The sequence below is a fragment of the Nyctereutes procyonoides genome, unplaced genomic scaffold (genome assembly GCF_905146905.1).
Source record: "Nyctereutes procyonoides isolate TBG_1078 unplaced genomic scaffold, NYPRO_anot_genome, whole genome shotgun sequence".
Lineage (NCBI taxonomy): Eukaryota > Metazoa > Chordata > Mammalia > Carnivora > Canidae > Nyctereutes > Nyctereutes procyonoides.
This window is the reverse complement of record NW_026575034.1, coordinates 6766960-6794411: the sequence shown is the minus strand read 5'-3', so window position 1 is coordinate 6794411 and position 27452 is coordinate 6766960. Positions and strand designations below refer to the sequence as shown.

The 27452-nt window shown below is 38.1% G+C and overlaps 1 protein-coding gene and 1 pseudogene across 4 annotated transcripts in view; both read left to right on the top strand.

Moving 5' to 3' along the window:
- Positions 1-13391, top strand: part of ANO5 (anoctamin 5) — a 99092-nt gene extending 85701 nt beyond the window's left edge. For all 4 annotated transcript variants that reach the window (XM_055318058.1, XM_055318056.1, XM_055318057.1 and 1 more), the window contains 5 exons: positions 22-152; positions 2159-2364; positions 4482-4660; positions 5994-6099; positions 9630-13391. In XM_055318058.1, the coding sequence (XP_055174033.1) occupies positions 22-152; positions 2159-2364; positions 4482-4660; positions 5994-6099; positions 9630-9851 (844 nt within the window). In that variant the 3' untranslated portion in view covers positions 9852-13391. The remainder of the gene's footprint in view (positions 1-21; positions 153-2158; positions 2365-4481; positions 4661-5993; positions 6100-9629) is intronic.
- Positions 13392-25655: 12264 nt separating this feature from the next.
- On the top strand, positions 25656-27131 carry LOC129504754 (40S ribosomal protein SA-like; annotated as a pseudogene).
- Positions 27132-27452: the final 321 nt, after the last annotated feature.

Genomic DNA, 27452 nt, shown 5'->3' with positions numbered 1-27452 from the left:
TACTTTTATCACTTCTGACAGTATGGTTCTGAATTGGTGGAGACGTCGAAAAGCTCGGACCAACTCTGAAAAGCTGTACAGTCGATGGGAGCAAGATCATGACCTTGAAACTTTTGGATCTCTTGGACTATTCTATGAGTACTTAGAAACAGGTAATTTTTAACCACTGTCTTGAAACCTAGAGTCAGGCTGAGTCAATTAAGTGTTTTTTCAGCTCCTCCTGTATCTTCCTGCCTTGCACAGAGTAGGTGTCCAATAAATCATTGGATGGTGGATGAAAAGACAGGTGGATGGACATATTTCTTACTAGATAGAATGCAGAATAAAGTTTAGTTTCAAAACACCAATGTTAGAGATATTTTTCCTATCAATTGAATGTGAATATTATTGAACCAAATAAAGTAAGGTTCACTTCTCAACTCCTGTCTCAAATTAGCTTGCATAACTCTCCTGTTCACCTCACTGACAGTCCAGAGAGAGAATAAGTTGAAAGACATTTCCTGACATACATTTACGTTCAAAAGAACCAGGCTAAAAACAGTTGTGCAGGGGAAGTTCACACTGAGCACAAGAAATGCATTAAAAATGCTAAAGATTGAACAGAGAAGAGATTTTGAGGTGAAATTTTAGGAGGGATGATGATGGAGACTGCTTACAAAGTTCATTTAAGTATTTCCTCTCTAGTTATTTCTCTGCTTGTCTGGTGAATTAAGGAGGATAATTTTCTCAACTTACTCTCAAGGCCCATAGAAGCATGGTGGAATGAAAAAAATGACCTAAAATTGTTACTGATTCTCCACTGTGATACATACACATAATACCTGGATTGAAATAGATAAATAGGACAAGTCAGGAGAAGTCTGTTTCATATAGCTGGTTGTAAAATTGGGTAGTCTTTGCTTTATGGGATGCAATTTTTAATTAATTGTATAAGTATCAAATCCACTTGAACATAAATGAATTTGGGATTATCACTGAAATTAAAAAACGAAATAAAGTTTTCATAAGAAAATTAACTACCATTTACTGAGACATAGCTGAGTTAGTTTATTCTAGATGTTTTATGTACATTATCCCTAATCTTGAAACATTCCACAAGTAATCCTTATTCACTGCATTTTGTTTTAAAGAATACTGAAATTTGAATGGGTCAGTTTGTGCCATGGGCCACAAAGATTATAGATAAAAAATGTAGGATTTGAACCTACAAATGTAGGATTTGAACCAAGCTGTTTCTACTGAACACTTCCTCTTAATTTTCTTTTAGTTTACTAGAGGTGTTCAGTTGGTTTAGTAAATGGCAAGACTAATTCTTTTGAGAAATTCCTGTGAGAAAAGCTGAAATCCAGAAATACTTGAGATTCATCTAAAAATAGAGGACTATATAAAATGGGAAGAGAAGCTAACTTACATTGGTGTTAGGTCTTAATGAGGAAAGAGAATAACATTTCTTTAGAAAGATGTCAAGATAGTATAGAGGTTCGGGACCTTAACAAACACCTCATTGCAGAAAAATATATACTTTCTTGGCCTACATATAACTTATATGTTTCTAATGCTTTAGATGATTCATTTTCTGATTTATTCTTAAGTATCTTCCTTTGCACTGCCTTTTCATCTGTTAGCGTCTTCAAACCTTAAACAGTGTATTTGTTCATAAGACTTGTAGTTGAATATGTTTATATACCCAACACATCTGGCTCTTGGAAGCATACAAATGAATCAGTCATTATCCCTCATCTCAAAGATTCATCAGGATAGAAAAACTTGATTACCCCACTAATATGCCAATGCCAGTGTAAAGACTAGACCAACATTGATCTAAATGTAGCCCATAATATAAGGCTACGTTTAAGAAGAGTAAAGAGAATCTCTTATCTAACAGGAAGAGATGCTTTCCTCAGGCAAGTAGATGTCAAAAGAAAGAGCAAGGACAGAACTGAGCTGTATGTGCCCAGTTTCTCCTTTCTGTTCTAGCAAGCAACTAAGTCACTCTTGCTTCCAATGAGGAGGAGGAAGTGGGCAAATGGAAGGAGGCCTGGAGCATTTTGCTGGTATAGATCCCTCCAAAATGAGGATGTTGCAGGATTTGCGCAGAGTTTTCTCCTTTTTCTCCTTCACAATAATGAGTTCAGTAATTTTTCTTTTTTCCCTACAGTTATCCAGTTTGGATTTGTTACCTTATTTGTGGCCTCTTTTCCTTTGGCTCCTCTCCTTGCTCTCTTGAATAATATTATAGAGATCCGTGTGGACGCCTGGAAACTTACAACTCAGTACAGGAGACCCGTAGCTGCTAAAGCTCATAGCATAGGTGTTTGGCAAGACATTCTTTATGGAATGACTGTCCTTTCTGTTGCAACTAATGTAAGTGGACCTATTTTGCTTGGATGGCCTTGTATTTTATTTTGTTTTCTTGGGGATGGGGAGATGTGAAGGGTGTTTAACTCAGTCTTTATGTTGATTTCATCATGATGACAGTCCATAACAATAAATCATCCCTATCCTTTTTTTTTTTTTTTTTGAGAGAGAGAGAGAGAGAGAGAGAGAGAGAGAATGTGAGTAAATGGGGGTCAGGGTCAGGGCAGAGGCAAAGAGAGAGAGAATCGTAAGCAGATTCCATACCCAGCACAGAGCCTGACACCAAGCTTGATCTCATGACCCTGAGATCATGACCTGAGCCAAAATCAAGAGTCAGATGCTTAACTGACTGAGCCACCAGGTGCCCCCATTCCCTACACTTTTGTGCACTAAACAACATAGAGAAATTTATGACATGCAAACTCTTAAATACAAGGAAAATTGTAAAACCAGTCTCCTTGAAATAACCACGATACAGTTTGACAGCATATGACAAAGTAGACAGAAAAGATGTAGTGGTATAAAAAGATTGGAATAACACAGTTAAAGCTTGATTATACATGAAGTTGTATGCTACAGATAGAGAATATACAACGTTTATGTGTTATGTTTATGGAGCACTTATGATGATAAATAATGATGATAAAACTAAATTCCCCAAAGCAGAAATTTTTACAATATATATTTACATACAATAATGGTATAAAAATGAAGTTGATAATAAAGATAATAAAAGAATCTAACCACCTAACACTCTCACTTCTAAGTAAGCTTTATTGTATAAAGAGGAGGCAAAATTGAAATTATAAAGAGCACTTAATTAAAATGATGAAAACCTATAGGAATTAGCTAAAACCACAGTTACAGAAAAATTCATAGCAATAAATGCCTTTATTATTAAAAAGAAGACTTGAAAGTATGAGATGAGCATGAGTTCAGAAACTTAAAAATGTAAAACTGATCAACAGAATGTAGTAAGAAAGAATTAATACAGATACAATCAGAAATAATAAAATTGAAAAATAAAGTATAATTCCTAAGTGAATCAAGAGTTGGCTTATTGAAAAGACATATAAAGTAAAAAAAAAAACTCTGAAAATCTTAAGAAAAAAAGAGTTATAAGATACAAATGAGAAAATTATGAGACCATTATCTTTCTTTATTCCAATTAATTTTAAAATCTATTTGAAATTGTCACCTTTTCAAAAAATAAAAACTGCCTGTTTATTCAGTAAGTGATAGAAAACCTGAATGGACCAGTAGCTACAGATGTAATCTTAAAAGTTTTTTAAAAACCTACCACTAAAAATGTAGAAGGCAGAGCCAGATGGTTTTATTTTTTTTAAAGATTTTTATTTATTATTCATGAGAGACACAGAGAGAAAGAGAGAAGCAGAGACACAGGCAGAGGGAAGAAGCAGGCTCCATGCAGGGAGCCTGATGTGGGACTCGATCCCGGGACTCCAGGATCACGCCCTGGGCTGAAGGCAGGTGCTAAACCACTGAACCATCTAGGGATCCCCACCAGATGGTTTTAAGTGGAATTACCTAACCTAAAAGAAATGTGCTCTTTATACTATTCCAGAGCTTAGGGAAGGATGGGAAAATACCATTCCTGTAGGATCAAATACTGAAATTAATTGCAGTGAACTGTGGGAAATTTACCATGGCATGATCTTCTCTGTCTCCGTTGCCTCCCACCAGCCACCTACCAGTGTGCGCACATGTACACGCAGCATGCAAGGACTCATGTGCACACACTGTCCTAGCTTAAGGTGTTGGTTCAGGCAAATAAATTTGGTTAAGGACAGTAGAAATGTGCTGTGAAGCAAATAATAAGAAATAACAAGGCATGGTGGAAAGAGAATAGCTTTTGGAGCTACATGCATTTAGGTTCAGTTTTCAACTAGGCCACTCTTCAGCTGGGAAATCTTGGAATACAAATCATAACACTCTAAAAGGACTATTTCATGTTTTAGGAGAGAGACTCATACATAAACATGATTTGTAATAGCATTTTAATCATTTACATTTGCATCCCTATAGGACTGAGAGATATGCAAATCACAGATTTTAAAAACCAAATTGTTAGCTCAAGGTTTCCCTCTTGCCTTGTCTTTTAGGCTTTTATTGTTGCATTTACATCGGACATCATTCCCCGATTAGTTTACTACTATGCCTACTCAAAGGATGCCACTGAGCCCATGAGAGGATATGTCAATGATAGCCTGTCAACATTCCTGATAGCTGATTTTCCAAACCACACTGCACCTTGGGAAAAACGGGACTTCACCACTTGCAGGTTTCCTCTTGTTTTCTTAGCTTTTACTTTTGCTTTGTAAAATGTATTTTTTAAGTTCTCCATTTCCTCCATGTCTTGCAATGTGAAGGGTTTACTTGAGGCAATAAATATCCAGAGTAGAATGCATCAATTTTAGAATTCACTCATTATATGGATCTGATTTGGAAAAGTAAAATGTACAAAAGTAAGAGAGTATTATGGATAAAGATAATATCAATTTTGAATTGTTTCTTGTTTTCTAAATTTACTGGAGAGATTTATTATATATGCATTTAACCTACTTGAATTTAACTGTATGTTCTTAAAAAGAGATAGAGTGAGAAAAGAGAAATAGGATGATAAATTCACTACCCATCCCACTTAAAGGTTTTCTTCCATGCAGGGAGCATGTGATTAGATTTGTGAACTGATTTCCACACTCAGCGTCTTATACACTGTGAGGATCTTTTTTCTCTATGATTCAAAGATTGTATATAATAAGTATATATGATATAAAGATTATACGTATACTACATAAAGATCATAACATATATATACATATATATACACGTATACATATGTAGAGAGAGTACATCAAGACCGCTTAAACCTTAAATGAGCTGCTTCATCTGCAAAACAGCAAAGAGACAGCAAAATGTTGGTGGACACACAGGTAGACCAAAGCATTGTTAAATTTTTAGATTTGCAGATAGAGAAGTCATAGTATAGTGTGTAAGAGCATGGACAGGTGTCAGTTCTTGATTTCATCACTTCCTCTTCGGACTAAATCTCTGAAGAAATCAATGCCTAGCAACTTGGTAGAAAACAGTGAGCTTACAAAGTTGAGCACTAAGAAAAGTCCAGAAGAATAGTAAGAAAAATGAAAACAATGCAGTGTCAGATAAGCCAAAAGAAAATAGAGTTTTTAAAAAAACAGAAATGGTCAACAATTTCAAGTCCTAGTCTCAAAAGACCGAAAAAGATGAGGATTAGCATATTTCCTCAGTTTAATGACAGGAGACAATGTGTTTCAGTTAAGTGTGTTAAAGAGTAGGAAGAGAGGGAGTGGAGTTTTGCTAATAACTCTTTTGGGAAATTTGACTTTGAAGGACAGGAGAGAAGTTTCACTTGTGTCTCCTGCTGCACCAAACTACTATATATAAGTAACATGTGGCCATGAGTTTTTTCTGTACAAAAAAGAAATGTATCATAATAGCAGTTACCTTTCTATGACTTTACTTTTGTAGTCAATTAAAAGTGTCTCTTACAAGAAATAATAAGAATTTGTGCTAGGTCTTCTATTTGAAGCTATAGTTAATTTTTTGCATTTAATTCTGTTTTTTTTTTTTTTCAGGTACAGAGATTACAGATACCCTCCTGATCATGAACAGAAATATTTTCATAATATGCAGTACTGGCACGTCCTCGCTGCCAAGATGACCTTCATCATCGTTATGGAAGTAAGCTTCTCTTTAACTTGCATTCCAGTTAGTCTGTGTTTTCCCTTCAGATTTCTAAAGGTATCTGCTCAGCAGAAAAGTAGTATTATCTCAGCGAATTGTTTTGAAGGAAGGATTCATTGTCCTGAAAAGCAACTTAGGGATATTTTCAGCACAATGGATTGTTGCCTGTTACTCACCTACTATTGTTGAAGATATAAAGGTAATAGAACAGAAAAAATACGGCCTCTTCCCTCGAGGTCGGGAAAAGGACAAGAGAACCCACTGATTTTGCCGAACAGCTATTACATACTGGTTCCAGACACTATAATAATGGCCTTGTAAGTTAAACTTTATTATTCACTCTTGAAAAATGAATCCGAAAAAAAAAAATGAATCTGAGACTCAACAGAATTACCGCGGGTTTAAAGATAATCAGCCAATATTGGAGCTGGGTTTCAATGCTAGGTGTATCACTCCCAAGCCTCTGCTCTGTCCACTATATTGTGTTTCCCCCTTTGTGGAATATCTAGTCTTATTAGGTTATAAGGCACACATTAAAAAAGAACAAATGCAGAGCGGGGATTTGGGTAAGTTTCATAGTGTCATTCCGTATCAGAAGACGTGAGGTCGGGATCCCTGGGTGGCGCAGCGGTTTGGCGCCTGCCTTTGGCCCAGGGCGCGATCCTGGAGACCCGGGATCGAATCCCACGTCGGGCTCCCGGTGCATGGAGCCTGCTTCTCCCTCTGCCTATGTCTCTGCCTCTCTCTTTCTCTCTCTGTGACTGTCATAAATAAATAAAAAATAAAAAAAATAAAAAAAATAATTAAAAAAAAATTAAAAAAAAAAAAAAAGAAGAAGACGTGAGGTCCAGAAAGGGAGAGAAATAAAGGTCAGGCCCTTTCTCACTGTGCCATTAAGCTCAGTGATAGCCAAGTCTAATGCAAGCACACACAAATTCTACGTGATGAAAAAGAGAGCAGTCTTACGTATACCCCTCCCCATATTTTTCCTCTCTTTCTCTCAGTTCTGTACGACTCTATCACTCTTCCATTCCCATATTTTCCATCATAAATTTAGATCACCTTTCAGTCTGGTCAGTTACACCAGAGCTGTCTTGATTTTTCTTTATTATTCTTTTTTTTTTAATTTTTATTTATTTATTATAGTCACAGAGAGAGAGAGAGAGAGAGAGAGGCAGAGACACAGGCAGAGGGAGAAGCAGGCTCCATGCACCGGGAGCCCGACGTGGGATTCGATCCCGGGTCTCCAGGATCGCGCCCTGGGCCAAAGGCAGGCGCCAAACCACTGCGCCACCCAGGGATCCCTTTATTATTCTTATTAATGTTTTCAGTCATCCCAGGGTCTGATTCGCCAGGATCCTAGAACTTCTCTTCACCTTCTCTTGTTGGGAAAACTGGATTTTCTGCAGTTTGTGTTTCTCCTATTCTTGGTTTACGAGTTTCTTTTGATGAAGTTCATTTTTCAGTAATTTTCTGAGGAAAATGACGGTGGTCAATTGTTGAGACCTTGAATGTTGAACATTTCTTTCCTCACAGATGAGTAAATGGTTTACAATTCAAGATTGAAAGTCATTTTCCCTGAAAGTTTTTCAACCAACCTTATTTAGGTATTTCTGACATTTTTGAAGACAGTGCTCTATTTTCTGTCAGTGTTGGTGTTGTTATAAGATGCAACACCATTCCAGTTCCCCAGTCTTTGTTTATGATCTTTTTAATAATCAATATGAGTTAAGGATTCTCTCACTAGTCCTTCTTTTATGAAACATCACAAGACTGTTTCTTGTTATTGGATAATACTCGTTTTTCTGGACACCTCTCTGAGCCCTGTGAACCTGAAAACATGCCTACCCTTCAAGTTGAGGAAATTTGCTTATACATACTATTTTTTATTATGTTCTTCTTTTCTCTGTTCTGTCTTTCTGAAGATCTATTATTCAGGTGTTACACTTCCTGTTTTGAAATTGTAATTATTTTTTTTCTCCTATAAATAGATGAACTCATATTTTTGTCTCTTTTTCTTAAAATTTTATTTATTTATTCATGAGAGACACAGAGAGAGAGAGGCAGAGACACAGGCAGAGGGAGAAGCAGGCTCCATGCAGGGAGCCCGACGTGGGACTAGATCCCAAGACTCCAGGATCATGTCCTGAACCAAAGGCAGATGCTCAACTGCTGAGCCACCCAGGAGTCCCATATTTTTGTCTTTTTATTCTGCTGTTCATTTGCTCCTTTATTATCTGTCTCCTTTTAGTTTCTATTTGTCTGTTTCAATATTTTTCTTTTGCATTAGAGACTTTCTTGTGTATTTGCTGATTTTAGGCAATCTGCTCTTAGTTAAGGATGAATGAATGAAACGGATTATAGGCTTTGTGTGCATACAGGAGGAATGTCACTTGGTGGCTTTCACCATAGAGTGATGAGGTGGTGAGGGGACCTTTTCATTTGAAACCTACAAAATTTTGGTATCTGCAGTTCTAATTTCATAGACGACTAACTTTCCCCAGACAAAAGGCCTCTGAACTCCTTTCTTTGGAGCTCTTCTATGGCTGCCTGTGTTCTGAGAGCTGAGCAAGATAGAAGAAAACTCGGGATCTTAGGAGTCACTGAATTTCACTTAGTTGCCCTGTTTTCAGTTTGGTTTCTCTCCTCCATCCTCCACTGTCTCTGATGCTCCTGAGTTCACAGCTTTCTGTTTTGATTTCTGCACAAAGTAAATTAACTCAGTTGCTGCCAGGGGAAGGTTGGAGATAAGTAGTACCTGGATGACGATGGAAGAGAATTCCTGAAAATTCAACTTTTCCTTTTGCCAAATGTTGGCTAATCCTCTTGTTTTCAACTCCACCCACATGTATGTTTTCAAAGTCCTTAGGACCATCTTTCCTGAGCTTTATTGAGATCTAAAACAAAGTTGGCTTTTGACTTATTGGGTTTTACCACCATCATATCACCAATTGAAGTTTAAGTGCCAGCTTTCTTTTTCTTTTTTTATGATTTTATTTATTTATTCGTGAGAGACACAGAGAGAGAAGCAGAGACTTAGGCAGAGGGAGAGCAGGCTCCCTGCGGGAAACCTGACGCTGAGCTCAATCCCAGGACCCCGGGATCACGACCTGAGCCGAAGGCAGACACTCAACCACTGAGACACCCAGGGGCCCCAAAGTGTCAGCTTTTTTTCCCCCTCTTGAGTCTTTTACCACTGTTCCCTCCTTTCTTTTGTCTTTGTTAGTTAGACGATTTTTAAAAATCCCCTTACAAATATTTTATTAGGTTTTCAGAAGTGAGCACAGATAAAGAGCATATTCAATAATCCTGATCAACTGAAATTTCTGTAATTACACATTTTAGTATATATTTGTTTAATGTTTGTCTTTCTGGGAAAGTTCAAGGACAGGAATGGTATCTTTTTGCTTTTTCTTCATACCTTCTGTGTTGGGCACAGTTTATTGAATGAATGAATTGTAAGAACTTCCTGCTAAACATTTGATAATTCTAACAGTGTTCTTGATTTTCTCTTATGTTTCTTCCAGCATGTTGTGTTTTTAGTTAAATTTTTGTTGGCCTGGATGATCCCTGATGTTCCAAAAGATGTTCTGGACAGAATTAAGCGAGAAAAGTTAATGACTATCAAGATTCTCCATGACTTTGAGCTTAATAAATTAAAAGAGAATTTGAGAATTAATTCCAGTGAACTTGCCAAACAAGTCATAATTCAGGAAAACAAAGTACAACTGGCTAAATCAGCAGTATAATCAACATAATGAGCAAGCAACTGGTTGCCTGTCTGGCTTCACAATTTTCCCTGGGTTTTGGGCCAGAGGCCAGGGACATGTGTCAGTTTCACCCCACCTCCTCCTCCTCCTCCTTTTTTCATTCAGAGTTTCTGTACACTTTTGCAGAGGCCAAGTTCGTGAGGTTGGAAGAAAACCACTTGTCTACTTCATTGGCTGAGCTCTCCCCAGATACTGTCTTCTGGAGTTCTAGAAATGATTGTGAAAGGCATGTTGAATCAGAATACTGGGAAATCATGGAATGTTGCAGTTTAGAATTAAACACTGAAGTTGGGCTGTCCCATCACATTCCAGGGCATCTGCACATTTTCATGGTCTTCTGTTGGGTTGTTTTATAACTGCTTCCCATCAAGAAAAAATGTTGGGACAAAAAGAAAGGAAGTGAAGAGGCCTACTGAGCCATGTATATCCTGCCATCATAGACTATGTGAATGAAAAACCAAAATCAGATGACTTAAGAAAACTCACATCTTAAAAAAAATGTTGGATAAATATCATGGCAGGGGTTTGTTCCTGAAATCATCCTAAGTTAAACTTCCATCAGAATCCCAGATTCCCCTTCCAGGTCAAGGCAGAATTGATTTTTTTTTTCAAGAGACTGAACATTGGGGTTTCAACAAAAGACTAACAACTCTGTTCTTTAAAGACAACATTTTGGTAACAGTAGTTTCAAGGCTGGATTTCCTTATCTGGAAAACAGCATTAAGAAGTTGTTAGGTTGCTTCAGTTCTTTAAGTAAATGAAAGATGTTATAGAGAAGTCCATGTGTTTTCTTAGTAGCTAACGAATGCAGGACAATGAATATTGATTGATTTATTGACCTTAATCTGAAAAAAAATCGTTGAATTATTTTTAAAAATCATTTTTCTTCTACAATGCGTATTTTGCATCATGAAGCCTGTTTGAGCATTATTAGCTCTTTGTATAAGTTAGGTACAAGTTATTTATGAAATTAGATTTCTCTGTTTCAGGTAATCTTGAATCTTTTAATGGGTTTACACTGTTTTTTATTGATGCATCACTTCATACAATGCTCAGTGCCTTGTCCCTATGCCTTTGACACACAAGAAATGGTTGTGCCGTTCATCTATGTGATGTAACATCTCAAATACTAGCTTGTTTTGTCAATTTAACATCAGTCACAGAGTTTAACACCAAAAGTAGATCAACCAAATAAGAAAGGGGTAATGGATTTGATAGCTAAGTAAAAAAAAAAAAAAAATTAATCGCATTATTTTTCTCATACTTAGGCCTATGGCACATGTCCACCAGTTCCCCTTTCTCTTAAAAAATACTTCATATATATCTTTAACACTATAAAGTGAAAGATACCTTTCAGATATAGTACTTGCATCTCCAGCTTCAAATTATACTTCAGTTCCAAAAGAACTGTTTGAAGTGTTTTTGAAGTGTTTTTTTTTAAGAACAGTGTTTTTTTAATTGCATACAAAAAAAGAAACTTTATCACAAGATATTTTTTAAAGTAGTTTCATTATTTGATACTAATACATTTTTGTAGAATTGCCAGTATTAAGTATTGGCACATAGTATTAACTAATAGTCAATAGTAAGCATATAGAAATGAGGATTATGAATTTTATAAAACCATGAGACAGACTCCCAATATTGGGAGTAATGACTTGTCTTCCACTGGGTAGTTTTTATTTAAAAAAACATGTTTGTGTAATTTAAAATGATCTCATTATTGAAGAATGATTTCATAGGAGGAGGAGACCTATGTGGCTTGAGAACACCAGTCAATGTTACTACGAAATAAGCCACAGATGCAGTATCTTTGGCTTGTCATATCAAACTCTGTGTTTCTACAGTGTTGTCCCTCTGCACAGCTCATACGTATTGCTTTCTTCCTAGGTGCTAATAAAAATAGGGAATGGTGTGGAAATTGGTTTCTTGGATATAAGTTTTAGTTTGTATGTATAGACCTAGAGTGTTAAAATAAATAAAGACACATTTAACTCACAAAGCTATCTGTACACTGCAATCTTAGACCAACTCAAGTTTCAGGTTTCTAGAATGTATGGAAAAATGAGCAAAGAGGAAATAATTTTAAGACAAACAGTTCCCATAATTGGTATAGATTTCCTTTTAAAATGTCATTGGCAAATACTTTGCATTCATGTTTCAGTTTTCTACCAAGAAATTTCTCCTTGTTTCTACCAAGATTTTAAAATGAAATACAAGTATTCCTCACTTTCCTAAAAACTTGCTAATCAAAATCTAAAGCCAAATTAACTCAGGTAGATTTGGCTTATCTAATTAAGCTCATGTTATTGTGGGAGGGCTGCATTAAGAGCACCTAACTACCAAATATAAGTTGATGTTTTTATCATCTGATAAAACCCATATGCATTTTTTCAGAAATGTTCCAGGACACATTTGAGATTTTACTTGAAATAATTTTAAGTGCAAAAACAAAAAAAAAAAAGACATAACTCTTTCAAAAGTCATCTCTAACCCTTGCCTCCATCAGTTTTCCTTTGCACACAAGAAGCAGAATGCACTTCAAAACATTTATTTTAGAGGAATCCATCAAGAAGGGGGTATCTTAATGAGATGGGACACTGTCTTATTTTTGCTGCATCTCATGACTCCTCTTGGCTTTAACATTCTTCTTCAACTAAGCCATTAAGCAAGTTATCAAGGAGAAGATGGAAAGAAGAAGATAAAGAAGAGGACAAAAGATGAAGGAGATCGAGTTTTCTCCTGAAGCTATGCATGCTTCCACCGGGAGAGGCATTTGTGAGGCAGCCGGGTGCAGATGTGGTAGTAAGAGGAGTGTCTCTCCTAGGCCATCTTAGGATGAGAGAAAAGCCAAGGAAGTTTCAAGTTGAAAACTGTCACATGTCGAAAGAAAACTTTGATTCCAAAGTGCTTTTGTACTGTCCGGTGCTATGTGTAGCCCTGAATCTCTGTTGATTGCCTCCAGTTGAGGGTGAAGAGTTTGTACTGCTCGCTCAAAAGGGGAATCTGTTGTTTTGAAAGACCCTCTCTTTAATAGTTGTTGTTTTTTTTTTAACTAGCAATAGTTATTATGTTATCGAAGAATGTTAATAAGGAAAAGAGCATTTCCAGAAGTACCCATTGACTAGTCTTTGAAGTCTGCTACCATGATTCACTATAACTATTATGTTATCCTTTTTCTAGACAAATTTTTACTCTTCTGCCTTATGTGTGATAACTCAAGTATGTCAATTATTCCAGCATTATGTAAAAATTCATGAGAATATTAAAAAGAATAGCACGCTTCAATGTATATGAGATACCTTTTTCCATCCCCCCAAAATATCTGACTAGGAATGTCTTCCCTATGAGTGATTTTGTGCCATGGCATTAACCAAGAAAATAAGTCCTCCTTTTTCTTTTCTTTCTTTTATTTTTTTCCCTCCACCAAGGAGATGTGTATGGGGTTATACAGGGAAAGTTGCTCTTTAGTAACATGTACATAAATCTCAAGAGATTCAGACTCATGCCATGAATAAAGTAATACTTTGACATGAATTTATTCTTACAGTAAAATGTTGATATAATTTGAATTATAGCGCTTTGAGGTTTTTAAGCCTCTTTTTGTTTAGAAGCATTAAATGCATTAGGTGTAACATGTTTAATTCACCAGATTACATGTTTGTCACATTTAAAGATGCAAATTCCTCAAAGTAAGTCCAGAAAATTTGGAGAAAGCTGTACTTTCATTTTTTGCCTTTTTTTTTTTATTTTGGAAGGTTGATAAAGGTGAACAGAAAGTCCCAGGGAGTAAAATAGTATGTAGACATATATTCGAAATAAAATCTCATCTTTCTGAAAAAGAAACCCACAACCATGTGCATTGGAATTATCCGGGATATTTGTAAGAAATGCATAACCCTTGGTCCTATCCCAGATCTCTAGGAACAAAATCTTTGGGAGAGGGGCTCTAAAAAATCTCCCAGGTTACATTTTTGTGGGTATAAGTCTCAAGAATTTCCTAAGAATGCCAAATTCCCTAGCCTAAAGCACTTTTTTCATAACAACTCTCTAACTTGTCATTCCAACTCCTCAAGGACATGTGTCAGGGCATATAGACTCAGGATTTCCAAGTTTGTATAACTGTTCTAATTCTGCAGTGTGCAGAAGTAATCCAAATCTTATATGTTAAAACTACAAGCCCTAAACTTGTAGTTTCTACTTAATTAAAAAAAAAAGAGGATGAAATAAAATATATTTGCTTTTACCAGTATATTCAAGAAAAGTGCATACTGGCTAGAAATTAAGGTGAATACATCACATTCTATGTATGAAAGACACATTGTAGGTTGAAGGAATACACAGATTTTCAGGATTTAATCAGGACAAAATATTGTAAAGAATTTAATATAGGAAATAGGCCTTTGGAAACTGGAAGAAAGTGGGGAGCAATGGTTTGGAAGAGATTTGGAGGGTCAGAGAAAGGAAGTATTCACCTCTCCTGGAACACTGCTATTGGTGGACAAATTAAAGGACATATGGATATTCAGTGGCTAAAATGAGACTGGGAAGGAGGACAAATGAAGAAGCCTTTGGAAAGCCATTGCTTCTGTACAGCCACTTCTGTGAGTTTGTAGTCCAGCTTCCCTGCTGGTCAGGAAGATCGGGACATCAAGTGGCAAAGAGTGAGACAAGATTCCTGTCTGTGTGTCCTTCATCTATCGGGCTGCAAAGACCTCCAGAGAGAAATGGCAGCAACTTCATTTCTGTCTCTTTTGCAAATCTAACCGGACACCGTATAAGGGAAAGACTTGTGGGAATTATAGCTCCAGCTTAACCAAAACTACCATATAAACAAAATTTTACCGGGCTAATGAAACACTTGATCATTTGAACAATGTGATTTAAAAAATGGAGCCAATTTGCCTTCATAAAATGCTATATTCAATAACTAATAATAGAAATTTTTTTTCACGTATGTTCTAAACATTTACAAAATCTGACCAAATGCAAGGCCATTAAAAAAGCTTAGAAAATTTCAAGGGACTAAAATCAGTCAGAAGGTGATTTTTTCTGTCTACAATAAAATGAAACTAGAAAATAATAAGATAACTAGGAAATTATGTGACAGGTTTTGAAATAACCAATGGATCAAAAATATAGTTACATGGAACCGAAAGTACCGAGCAGCTCAAATTTTGTGATTGTACTAAATACTTGTGGGTTGCTTTTAGGGGAAGTGTACAGCCTTCAGTTAGGATATTCAAACAGAATGAAGAAAAAATAGGCTAAGCATCCAAAGAAGTTAGAGAACAGCAATGTAAACAAAAAGAAAGGAAAAGGAAGGAGAAATGAATTTAAGAGGAGAAATTAAAGCTTACAGAAAACATTATTAATGGGAACACGTTGGACTCACCCCTTTAATAATCAGCAACAAGAAATTACACTTCAGTAATAATTGCCTGGGTTCTGTTCAGATCATGGAAGCTCTGAGAGCAACTAGAAAAATTGGGTAAAATGTTTTAAAAGTTGAAAACACTAGAAAATTACTAAATGGGGACTTGTAGCCTTTTGGAATCAGTATCCAGGAAAGGGGAGAAAAACATGGTGAGTGAGGTAAGCCTGTGTTTGTGATGATTTTTCTTCTTGAGGGAATTGGAAATTCCAAAAGCAAAAGTAATAGCTGAAAGGGAGAAAAGCTGAGCTGAGCATTCGACAGATTTCGGGCTTAGGGAAAATATTGAAGTTCCAGGGACACCAAGGATAAGTAGCCAGGGTAAAATCCCAAGGCTATCTGTTGAGACTTTATATATAAGGACACAGAAAGGTTGAAAAGCACAGAGTGGAAAGAAAAGATACTCCATGGAAACAGTAACTTAAATGAAATAATATAGATCTATACAAATATCAGGCAAAGTACAGAGTGAGGCAAGATGCAATAAAGAGTTTGAGATATTTTATAATGAAAAAAATGTTACTTTTAAAAAGAATACCTAGCTATTCTAAAGATGTATATCTAATAACATACAGGAAAATATATTTTAAAAATGTTGGTATAATTAAAAGGGATAATAAATCCACAACCATGTTAACACACTCTCATAACTGATTAAGTGGGAAAAAGAAAATGCAACAAGAATATGGAATATTTAACAATGCAATCAATCAACATGAGAACTGATATATAGATAAAATTACATCAAAAATAGCAAAATACACATTCTTTTCAGGTGCACATGAAACATTTACTAAAATGGAATGTATCTTGGACCATAAAGCAAATACAATTTCAGAGGACAGAAATCGTATATTTTCTGACCATAGTGGGTTAAACTAGACTTCAGCAACAGAAAGATAATTAGAAAATTTTAAAAATATCTGGAAATTAAGTAACACAGTTCTCAATGCCACATGGATTAGAGGAGAAATCTCAGTGGATATCAGATAACATTTTTAAATGAAAATGAATATTGAAATGATTAGTGGGAAGCAGCTAAATCACTGTTTTAAGAGAAAAACATCTGGATCTTAATGCATATATTAGATGAAATTATGAAAATAGATTAAGCTTCTATCTCAAATATATAGGAAGAAAATTAGCAGCATAAATCCAAAGAATGGATAAAAGAGCACATAATAAAAATAGAAGGCAAGCATGCAATAGAGAAAATTAACAAAACAAAAGCTCATTCTTTGAAAAAGCTAACAAAATGCCTAGCAAGAAATGATCAAGAGAAAGAAAAATCACAAATTACCCAAATCAGGAGAATATCTTCATGGCTGGGGACAGGCAACACAATAACCATTAAAGAAATGATAGATACACTAACTTCTTTAAAACTAGGAAGTTCTATTCAATAAAAGACAACCTTAAGAGTGTGAAAATATATGCCACAGAATTAAAAAAAAAAGGCATTTCAAAAATGGCTCATACCCAAAATATATGAATAAGTTCTGTAAATGAAATAAAAAAGAGAGCCCAAGCAAAAGGTCTTAGACATTTTCAAAAGAAGTCCAAATTACCAATGAACTATGGAAAAGTAAATAGCATCATTAGTTGTAAGAGGGATGCCAGTTAGACCAGAACACCCCTACCTGAATGACAAATATGAAATGACTGACAATACATAGTGTTAGGAGAGAAGCCAGTGGAATTCTCATCCACTGCTGATGGAACTGAAAATTATTACCAACACTTTGAAAACTGATATGAGCTACTAAGTCTAAGCCTTAGTTTGCCCTATGACTGCACAACTTTTAAATACTCAACTCCATCAGAAGACATGTAAAGGATATCGATAGCAGCTTTATTTATTATACTCCAAGCTAGCTCCAATATGAAAATCCAACTGCAATGCGATGGAGAATTAGGTTGCGCTATATTAAATGAATGCTAACTGCAGTGAAATAATGAAGTACCATGATTAAATTTCATAGAGCCCAAAAGAAGCTCAACACAAAGGAGTATATTTGCATGTACATGTTTTTGATGTGCCTAAAGTTAAGAAATATGGCGAGTGAACCTATGACAGTAAAGGTCAGAATAATGGTTACTTCTGGGGGGAGTTGTCGTTTGGAAGGATACATGAAGGAATTTCCTGTGCCACTGAAAATGTTTTATATTTTTGTTTGAGTTGTGGCTACACAGGTACATACATAACTCTGAATTCATTAGACCGTACATATCTGTTCACTGTACTCTATGCATATTATGCATCAATAAAAAGTTGAAATTATAACCATGGTATAGGAGAAGGTATTTACAGCAATGTGTATTTCTGACAAAGACATATCCACAATATTTTTGGAAACTGCTACAGATTTATAAGCTAGACAACCTATTATTGTAAAATATTAAAAAAAAATTCCAAATGGCCAATACATAATGAAGTTGACAAAGTGCTCAGCTTCATTAATATGCAGGAAAATTGGTGCGCAGGCAATATCTCTCCTGATCGTAGATGTAAAAATTCTCAACAAAATATTAAATCCAACAATGCAGGAAAAGAATTATGCACCACAGCTAAATGGCACTCATCCCAGGAATGCTAGGCTGGCCTAGTCTTCACAGTCAATTAGTTGATCCATCAGACCAACAAGTTAATGAAGAAAAATCACATAATCGTATCAGTAGAAAAGGAATTTGACAAAATCCAACACCCATTCATAATATTAAAAAAAGTTCAGAAAACTACTTATTTCATCTCAAAATGGATTATGAAATCATTTTCAAAGTTTAGATAATGGCATTATTGCTATAATTTTGAGAGTATGTATCTTTTAAAGAAGCATCCTAAATATATGTGGCTGAAGAGGCGTAGTGATTATATCCTCAAAATAATTCCTGATGGGGAGGGGAAGTTAAACGGGAGGAGATACAAACCCAGGCTGCCAGGCGTTCACATTTGTTCTAGTCCAGTCATGGGGACATACAGGTTTTAAGATCTATCCTTTCTATTTTTGTGTATGCCTGAAATTTTTCACAGTTAACAGTCAAAAACAACAAACTACAAACTGACCAGCAATTTAACTCTAGAAATTTATGTTACAGAAATTAAAAAAAAAAAAAACAACCTTGTAAACTGCAGATAGAGAAATTTGTGTAAAAAGCTGATAGTTCAGGTGTGTTCTTTTCACCGGAGCACTGTTTATAATAGGCAAGTGTTGGAAATAACCTGAAAGTAATAAGTCAAAATAAGCGAACATTTGGGAGATAGCACAGTCTATTTGTTAAAATTAAATGGAGACTCTACTAAACAGCCGTTCCGTCTGTACACAGTTGAGTTCACCATGTAACTCAGGTGGGAAACAGAGGTTAAGCCAGGAGAGTAGGATTTTTGTGTGGGAATCCTCTTACCTTGGTCGCCGCCTGCTGGTAGCAAGGAGAAATAGAATTTTTAACCATCACCCGGTTGCCAAGTTAGTGGGATCCACAGAAGTAGACTGTGCTTAGGTTCATCTCAGTCACTCCCGGATAAAGATGCTCAGCCCTCAGGGAGCTTGCCTTCCCTCTCCTACAGCAAAGATGGGGCTGCGATTTATTAGTGGAGGGAAACGGAGAAGGGTCCCAGGTCCCCACTGATTTTGGAAGGTGTGTGTGGGCACCATTCCCCACCGTTCTCTGGCAGATGGCCCTGTGGGTCTGGCCCCTGGGAGCCCTGGTGGCATCCTATGGCAAGTCAACCTGTGACATTGGCTTGGATGATACACCTCAGGGGGAGCAACTACCTTACCCCTGCCAGCTAGCTCTGTTTGCCCTCAGGTTTTCCTAGCTAGCTGCCTCCCAATTCATGTCACAGCCCCATCTAGCCCCCTGGCCCAGTGGCCTGCTAGCAAGCTCTGCTGGGGGTCTTCCAAGTGCACTAAGTGGCAGTTTTGTGGATTATCAGCTTAGGACCCACCATGCACAAAAAGTGAAGGAGGCTTGAGGAGGACAACTGGGTATCTGGCCTGATGACGCCCATCCATGCTTTGTTACGTTAGGCTGGTCCATCTTAGCACAGAGTCCTCTGTCTACCTTCCTAGTTTCCCCCCTTGAGACCTCAACTGGGTATCAGGCACGTGCTTCCTGCCTGCAGTGTCCCCCCTGCTTGGTGCAGGGAATGCAGTAAGGATGAGGATGTGATTGCAAGGAGGGAGAAGAGGAGACAGAGAACAAAACCGGGCTTATCAGGGGGCTACCGTTATAGGGAAACCAGAGCTCGGCCTTACGGAGCATCCCCACAGACCCTGTTGGAAACAAAGTTCAGAATTCTTACACTGAGGGAGGGACAAGAAGGGGTCTTGATCCACCAACTCCCATCATTCACTGATTAAAGGTCGCTTCCAGGAAGGAGTCTTGTGAAGTTTCCCACCTGTCATCGCAAGCCAAGAACACTCCAGCAGCCAGGAAAAACATTTTGATTAAGGGAAAGAGATGCAGGCACTTGGGGGTGGAATGGCCACCGTCTTTATGGAAATTTACCGAAGCTGCAGTAAACTCTAGGTGAGTGAGGGGCAATGCGTAGGGTGCCATTGGCATCTGCTTACCCCCCCCAACCCCTCCTCACCTTATTAGAATGCACATTCCTCTCTGGACTGAAGGGGAAATTGAAGTTCATGTCTAATTAACATGCTTTCCTCTTTTTGATTTCATCTTGCTGTCACCATCCTCCAAAGCAGTGAGATTTCCCGTTTGTCATACATTGCTTTTCCCCAGTACTAAATCATTTTTGCGTAAGATTTTTTAAATAGCAAACGGAGATAGTTTTTTCTCTGTACTGAAAGAACTCTCTGGGTGACACTTCTAAGCTTAGCTCTTGGTTTGCAAATGGAAGCCAAATGCATTTTAAAAAATGCAGATTTACAGAAATATAAATACATATAAATACATGGTATATAATTCAGTCATTTAAAATGTACAATTCAGGGATGCCTGGGTGGCTCAGCAGTTGAGTGTCTGCCTTCGGCTCAGGGTGTGATCCCGGTGTTCTGGGATCGAGTCCCACATCGGGCTCCTTGCATGGAACCTGCTTCTCCCTCTGCCTGTGTCTCCGCCTCTCTCTGTGTGTCTCTCATGAATAAATAATAAATCTTTTTAAAAATAAAAAAAATTAAAAATGTACAATTCAGTGGATTTTGGTGTATTTGCAGATACATGATAATGAAATAATTTACTAAACATCGATTTATTGCTACTGTGAACTGAAGGGTGGGCAGGTGAGGGAGAGGAGTAATTATCAGCACCACTAGTCAGGACTTCGTGCTAGAGGACTCACATAAGTGAGAATTAAATTCCAATGTAATTATTAAGACCCTGTGAAGTGCACTTCTGCTTCTGGCGAATCAGAGTAACTGGTCCTGGACTTGCCCCCGAAGAGTAGATAACTGGACCTCATTGGCTTGGGCTTCTTGAGAGAAAGGAAAGGAATGAGGAAAACTCTCCTATTACTTGGCTCTCTGCCTGGAGGCACTTTCAAGGCTGAATAGTAGGGAAAGGAGGCCCAAGCAGGGACGGGCTTGTTGACTGGAGGGGACAGATCCTGGAGCTCAGGGAACTTAGGAGCCAGGTGTTTGCAGGACAGACTATTGGAAAGGAAGGACCTATGTAGAGAAGGAGCTCCAGAGATGTGCATGGGAATTCCCTTGATTCTCTTGCCAACTGCTAAACTCTGTGCGAGGCCAAGCGAATGACTTCCAGATGCTATCAGCTGAACAGTTCTCGAAGCTCCTGTTGGTTTGGGGAAAGGCAGAGTTCTGACCATGCATGGTGGAAAGAACAACATGTGAACACCTGTGATGATCCGTAGAGATCCTAGGAAGGCCACAGTTCAGTATGAAACCTTAGAGTTGTCTCATGTGAGAGAGATTTAAACTAGCCCTAGAGTATAGGCTACTCTTAAGGCAACAGTGCTTAAAAAGAAGTCATGAAAGAATCAGATGGGTTCATAATAATATCACTGCATTTCAAAAACAGTTTTCAAAGGAAGAAAGAAAAATCCAGACATGCAACGGTGTGACATTTACAAAGCGCAGCATATAATAAAAAATTATTAGACACGTAGTGAAGTGGGAAACTATGATCCATAACAAGAAGTCAATACTCAGCACAAACAGATGCAGAAGGGACAGAGATGATTAAATTATTGGCCATTGACTTTAAATTGGCTAATATCTCCATATCTAGTATCTGTCTATCCAAGGACTTGAAGGAGAGGTTGCTTCCAACTCATTTTTTGAGGCCAGCATTACTCTGCAAAATCAAAAGGAAATGTTAAAAGAAAGCAAAAGCACAGGCTTATATTCCTTACAAAAATAGAAACAAAAATCTTTAAATTGATGCTAGCAAACCAAATCAGCAACATACAAATATTACAATACATCATGACGAAATGGGGTTTATCCCAAAGTGGCAAAGCAAAGTTGGTTTCATATTTAAAAGTTCATTGAAATAATTAGCCACATTTAAAGAATAAGGGAGAAAAATCATGCAATCACATTGCTTAAAATTTTGGAGGGAAAAAAAACAATTCAATACCCATTTGTTACAAAAACTCTCAGCAAACTGGTAATGAGAGAGAATTTTTACAATTTGATAAAGGGAATTAACAAAAGACTACATTAACATCAGACCTGGGGAAAATTTTGGGAACAAAACCAGGGTTTTTGCTTTAATCCACTTCTATTCAACATGCTGAAGGTCCTAATCAGTGCAATAAGGCAAAAAAAAAAAAAAAATGAAGGGCATAGAGATTGGAAAGGAAATAATAAAGCTGTATTTATTTGTGGATGGCATGACTGTGTATGTAGAACTTTTTAACGAATATGCAAAAAGGATAGTAGAATCAATAGTTGAATGTTGCAAGGTTCTAGAATATAAGGTCAATACACAAAAATCAATTTTACTGAATAGTTGGAAAGTGACTAAATAATCTTCAAGTTCTAAAATTATGTGTCTCAGCAAAAAGAAAAAAAATATCATTGTTTCAGCTCCATCTATTTAAGGACATATAAGTGACTTCAGCCATCAAACTGTCAGCCCCTAAAAAGTAAATTTAAAACCTCTGTGATTCATGACTCCTTTAAAAGAAAAAAAGTGACATTTCCATCTGAATTTTAAACCGGGTCAGTCCGATGGCAAAACTGTACCACTAAATTGCTTCTACTGCTGTAAAGACAAGGGCAGAAATAATATTGAATGCTCTTCGGTGGGCATCTGGATTCCGGAAGACCAATTTATTCTTAGGGTAGTGAATAATCAAAATTTGAAAGCTGCCTTTTTGTGTTCACACAGCGTTGTTGTTGTTGTTTCCCTCGACTGTAGAGAAGCACATTAAAAGCTGCAGAGTCTGGGTGAGTTTCTGTGCCTCTTTCCACTGAAGTGTTATTGCGTCCAGCCTCACGTTACAATAAAGAACCAGACTGGCTTAGTCTGATCTTTTTCACTGCCCTTCCAGAGGTCTTTCTCCACCTCCCAAAGACCACCCTCGGGCTAGAAAGAAATTGGATTCTCTGAACCTTTTTTTTTTCTTCTTCTTCTTCTTTTTTTTTTTTTTTTTTTTTTAATTCTGGTTCTAAATGGAATTGTAACGGCTGTAGGAAAGAAAATTATCCAGGGTCAGTGGTGTTCAGCAGCTCTTCCCTTGGGCTTTCTAGCTCCTTTCGTTAGAGAAAATCTCTAATGAGGACAAGGTCACTGGAAACTATTGAATTGCCACACTGCTCTGTGGCACAGAATGTATTCCTAGATTTGACCCATAACCTGGCTCATGGCTCATTTTTTTTTAATTTAACCAACTAAAATGCCAGGAACTGAAAACAAAACTCCAATTAGTAATTTTTAAGCACTTAGCATGTGAGAGACACTGTGAGCTATGGGTTTTATGCACAGGATCTCATTTAACCAGCACAACTGCTTGGGCTAAGTCATGATGTTAAAGCCACTTCCCGTAAGGAAACAGACTTGCACAGATGGAGGAACTTGGGCAAGGAGGAAGGGTGAAGGGGCCAGGATCTCGTCCCAGGCCATCTGAGTCCCTATCAAAGTGGACAGAGTTCTTTTCCCTGTGGAGTGTCTACTTCCGGGGGGGGGGGGGAGCCAGGTATCAATTGTTAATTCCCTAAAGTGCATTCAATTATTGTTTGTAATAGTTCATCATTGTATGATTGGGATAAGGACTGAAAGAAGGACTATGGAGGACGATCAGAGCTCACTGAGGATATCGGAGAATGCCTCCCTGTGGAAGTAAACCATCAGTTGAGACATGAATGTTTACAGGTTAATCAGTTAAAAAGTGGGGGGTGAGCTTTCCAGGCTGAGAGACGTGCTGTGTAAAAGTGAAAAAAATAAATAAAAGAAGAAGCCAACATTAAGCCCTTTGTAAGGATTACTTTTTTTAATTCATACAGAAACTCTTTAAGGTAGATATTATTACTGTCTCATTCAAGTAGATATATTACTATCCTCATTTGCCTGATGCAGAAAAGGAAACTGGGTATAGTTAAGTAATATAATCGAAGCCACACTCCCTGTAAAGGGGCAAGGCCTAGGCCAGCACAGTGTAGTTTTAAAATTTAAATTCTTAATTGCAATTTGTCATAAGAAAGAAGGAGCTCTTGGATTTACTTGTAGTGGATTGAATAGTGTCTCCTCCAAATTCATGTCTACCTGAACCTCAGGATGTGATCTTAGTTGGGCCTCGAGATAAAACATTCTGAATTTAGAGCGGGTCCTAAGTCCAATGACCAGAGTCCTTCTAAGAAGAGGGGACACGGAGACACAGAGAAGAAAGCAATTCGTGAAGACAGAGGCAGAGATTGAAATGACCCATCATCTACAGGCTAACAGAGGACGAGGATTGCCACCAAACACTCAAAGTTAGGAGACAGACATGAGATGATTTCTCCCTCCTGGAAGGAACCAACCCTACAGACATCCTGAATTTAGACTTCTAGCTTCCTGAGCTGTGAGAGAATAAATTTCTGTTATTTTAAACCACCCCCGGTATGTGGTCACTCATGATAGCCCAAGGAAACTAATACAGTACCCTTTGCCACAAGCAGAACCGAGTAATAAAGTTGAGGAGGATGTATTTATTCAATCTTATTTACTGTTTCCCTGGCAGGCAAGAGTTATGGAATATGAACATAATGCAAATATGAACCCCATTTTCAAAGACCACAGGGTTGAAAATGACATTTCACCTAAGAGTTTTATTTTTTTTATTGGAGTTCAATTTGCCGACATATAGCATAACAGCCAGGGCTTATCCCACCAAGTGCCCCGCTCAGTGCCCGTCACCCAGTCCCCCAACCTCCCGCCCACCTCCCTTTCCACTACCCCTTGGTCATGTCCCAGAGTTAGGAGTTGCTCATATTTTGTCACCCTCATTGATATTTTCACTCATTTTCTCTCCTTTCCCCTTTATTCCCTTTCACTAATTTTTATATTCCCCAAATGAATGAAACCATATAATGTTTGTCCTTTTCCGATTGACTTACTTCACTCAGCATCAGACCCTCCAGGTCCCTCCACGCCGAAGCAGATGGTGGGTGTCCGTCCTGTCTGACGGCTGAAGAATATCCCACTGTATGCATGGCCCACAGCTTCTTTATCCATCATCTGTCGGTGGACACCGAGGCTCCTTCCACAGTTTGGCTATTGTGGACATTGCTGCTGTGAACATCGGGGTGCAGGTGTCCCGGCATTTCAATGCATCTGTATCTTTGGGGTAAATCCCCAGCAGGGCAATTGCTGGGTCGTAGGGCAGGTCTATTCTTAACTCTTTGAGGAGCCTCCACACAGTTTTACAGAGTGGCTGCACCAGGTCACCTTCCCACCAACAGTGCAGAGGTTTCCCCTTTCTCCGCATCCTCTCCAACATCTGTGGTTCCTGCCTTGTTATTTTTCCCCATTCTCACTGGTGTGAGGTGGGATCTCAGTGTGGTTTTGATTTCACCTAAGAGTTTTAGATAAATCATCATCATATTAATGATCACTCTCATATGTCAGGCGCTATGAGAGGTGGCTAACGTGCATTATTTAATTTAATTAGCAAGAGATAGATATAACTCATTCCATTTAACAGATAATGAAACTGACATTTGATGAGTATTTATTTATTTATTTATTTATATTTATTTATTTATTGATGAGTTTTAATTATCTTCTTCAAGGTTGTTCATTTCTTCCGATGACAGAGCTGGATCTCACTTTCCAGGGAGGGGATAAAGAAAGGAACCTCATTAAAGAGTATGCATTTGATTGGGGTCTGGAATGATGATCCATGCAGGGCACTGGTAAATGGAGGCAAGGGCAATGGCATTATGGGTGAGTGGGAGTGAGCCAGAGGAGCAAGAAGTGGGGCTTTTGTGGGTAATACAGGCTCCAATTTGTTGGAGCGTGTAGAACACTGAAAAGGAAAAGTGGGAAATCAACTGGGAATGGCAGATACAGACCAGCTATTGACCAACGAGCAGATGTCAGAAAGAACTGTGACATGATTCTTGAGAGAGATGGAAGTTCTGAAAGATTTTGCAAAAACAAGTGGAAAGATCTGAGTGTTGCTTCAGGCAGATAAATCCCACAGGGATGTGAAATATGGATTGGAGCCTGGGAGAGACTGGTGACCAGGAATCCATTTAGGAGCCAAATGTCATAAGAGAGAACAAAATCCAGTCACTTTCTTCAGACAACAACACTAAATTCAAACAGCAATTACTCATTTATTCAAAAATACCTGCTGGGGGCACCTGGGTGGCTCAGTGGTTGAGCGTCTGCCTTTGACTCAGGGCATGATCCTGGGGTCCTGGGATGGAGCCCTGCATCAGACTCTCCAAGGGGAGACTGCGTCTCCCTCTGCCTATGTCTCTGCCTCTCATGAATAAATAAATAACATCTTAAAAAAATATCTGCTGAACCTTTCTGTGTTATCCAGACAGTGTTTTGTCCCTATGACAATGTCCCGGTTTTCTGTCCTAACTGAAAGTGAAATGGTCACAGTGTCTGGAACCCAGATATCTTGCAAGTGAAGAAAGATGTCCTCAAATTTCTTGCAGCAGGAAGCTGCTTCGGCGGCACCAACACTGATTTGCAAACAACCGTATACTTACAGAAGGAAATTTGTGATATGATGGCATCGACCCCATAAATCTGAAGAGCACCTGGAAGCAGCTTCTGCTGATGGCTCACGCCATTGTTGCCATTGAAAATGTGGCTGATGTCAGTGTCACATCCTCCAGGAATGCTGGCCATGGAGATGGGCTGATGTTTGCTGCTGCTTCCAGAACCACTCTTACTATTGGTTGCTTGGCTTCTGGAACCTTCACTAACCAGATCCAGGAGGCTTCCCAGGAGCCACATGTTCTGATGCTTACTGATCCTAGGGATGACCACCAGCCTCTCAAAGACATGTCTTATGCCAACCTGTCTCCATGGCTCTATGCAACACAGACTGCCCTAGGTGGACATGTCATTCTGTACAACAGCATGGGGTCTGATGTGATAGATGCCGACCTAGAAGTTTCAAGAATGTGTGGTGCCGTGTAAGAACCCATGGGAGGTCATGCCTGACCTCTACTTCTCTAGAAATCCTGGAGAGAATGAAAAGGGAGATCAAGTTGATGCTGAAAAGGCTGTGACCAAGAAGGGGTTTCAAGGGGGGTAGATGGCTCTAGCTCCTGAGTTGACTGCTACTCCGCCTGAGGTCTGAAGGCCTGCAGGTGCTCAGTGTGCCTATCCAGTAGTTCCCTGGTGAGGACTGGAGTGCTCAGCCTGCCCTTGTGACTGGAACACAGTCATGAATGGATAGGGGTGGCCATCAAGTGGTCTCAAGCTGTTCTTCCATAGGCTCTAATGCAGAAAAATGAAAATATGGTTGACTGAAAATAAACGTGTTTTCCAAAAACGACAGATAACAGGAACAACAACAACAAAAACCTATTAAGGGCCTTCTTTGTAGCAGGAGTATTCTGGGTGCCCAGGATAGAATTGAAAGTAAAATAGGCACATTTTCTGCCATTCAGGAGTTTTCTCTAGCTGACTTAGCAATGGGCAACAAGACAAAGAACCAATGGATAGTGTGGCAGGCAAATCCAAAGATGTTCTCATCAAAATCCACAGAA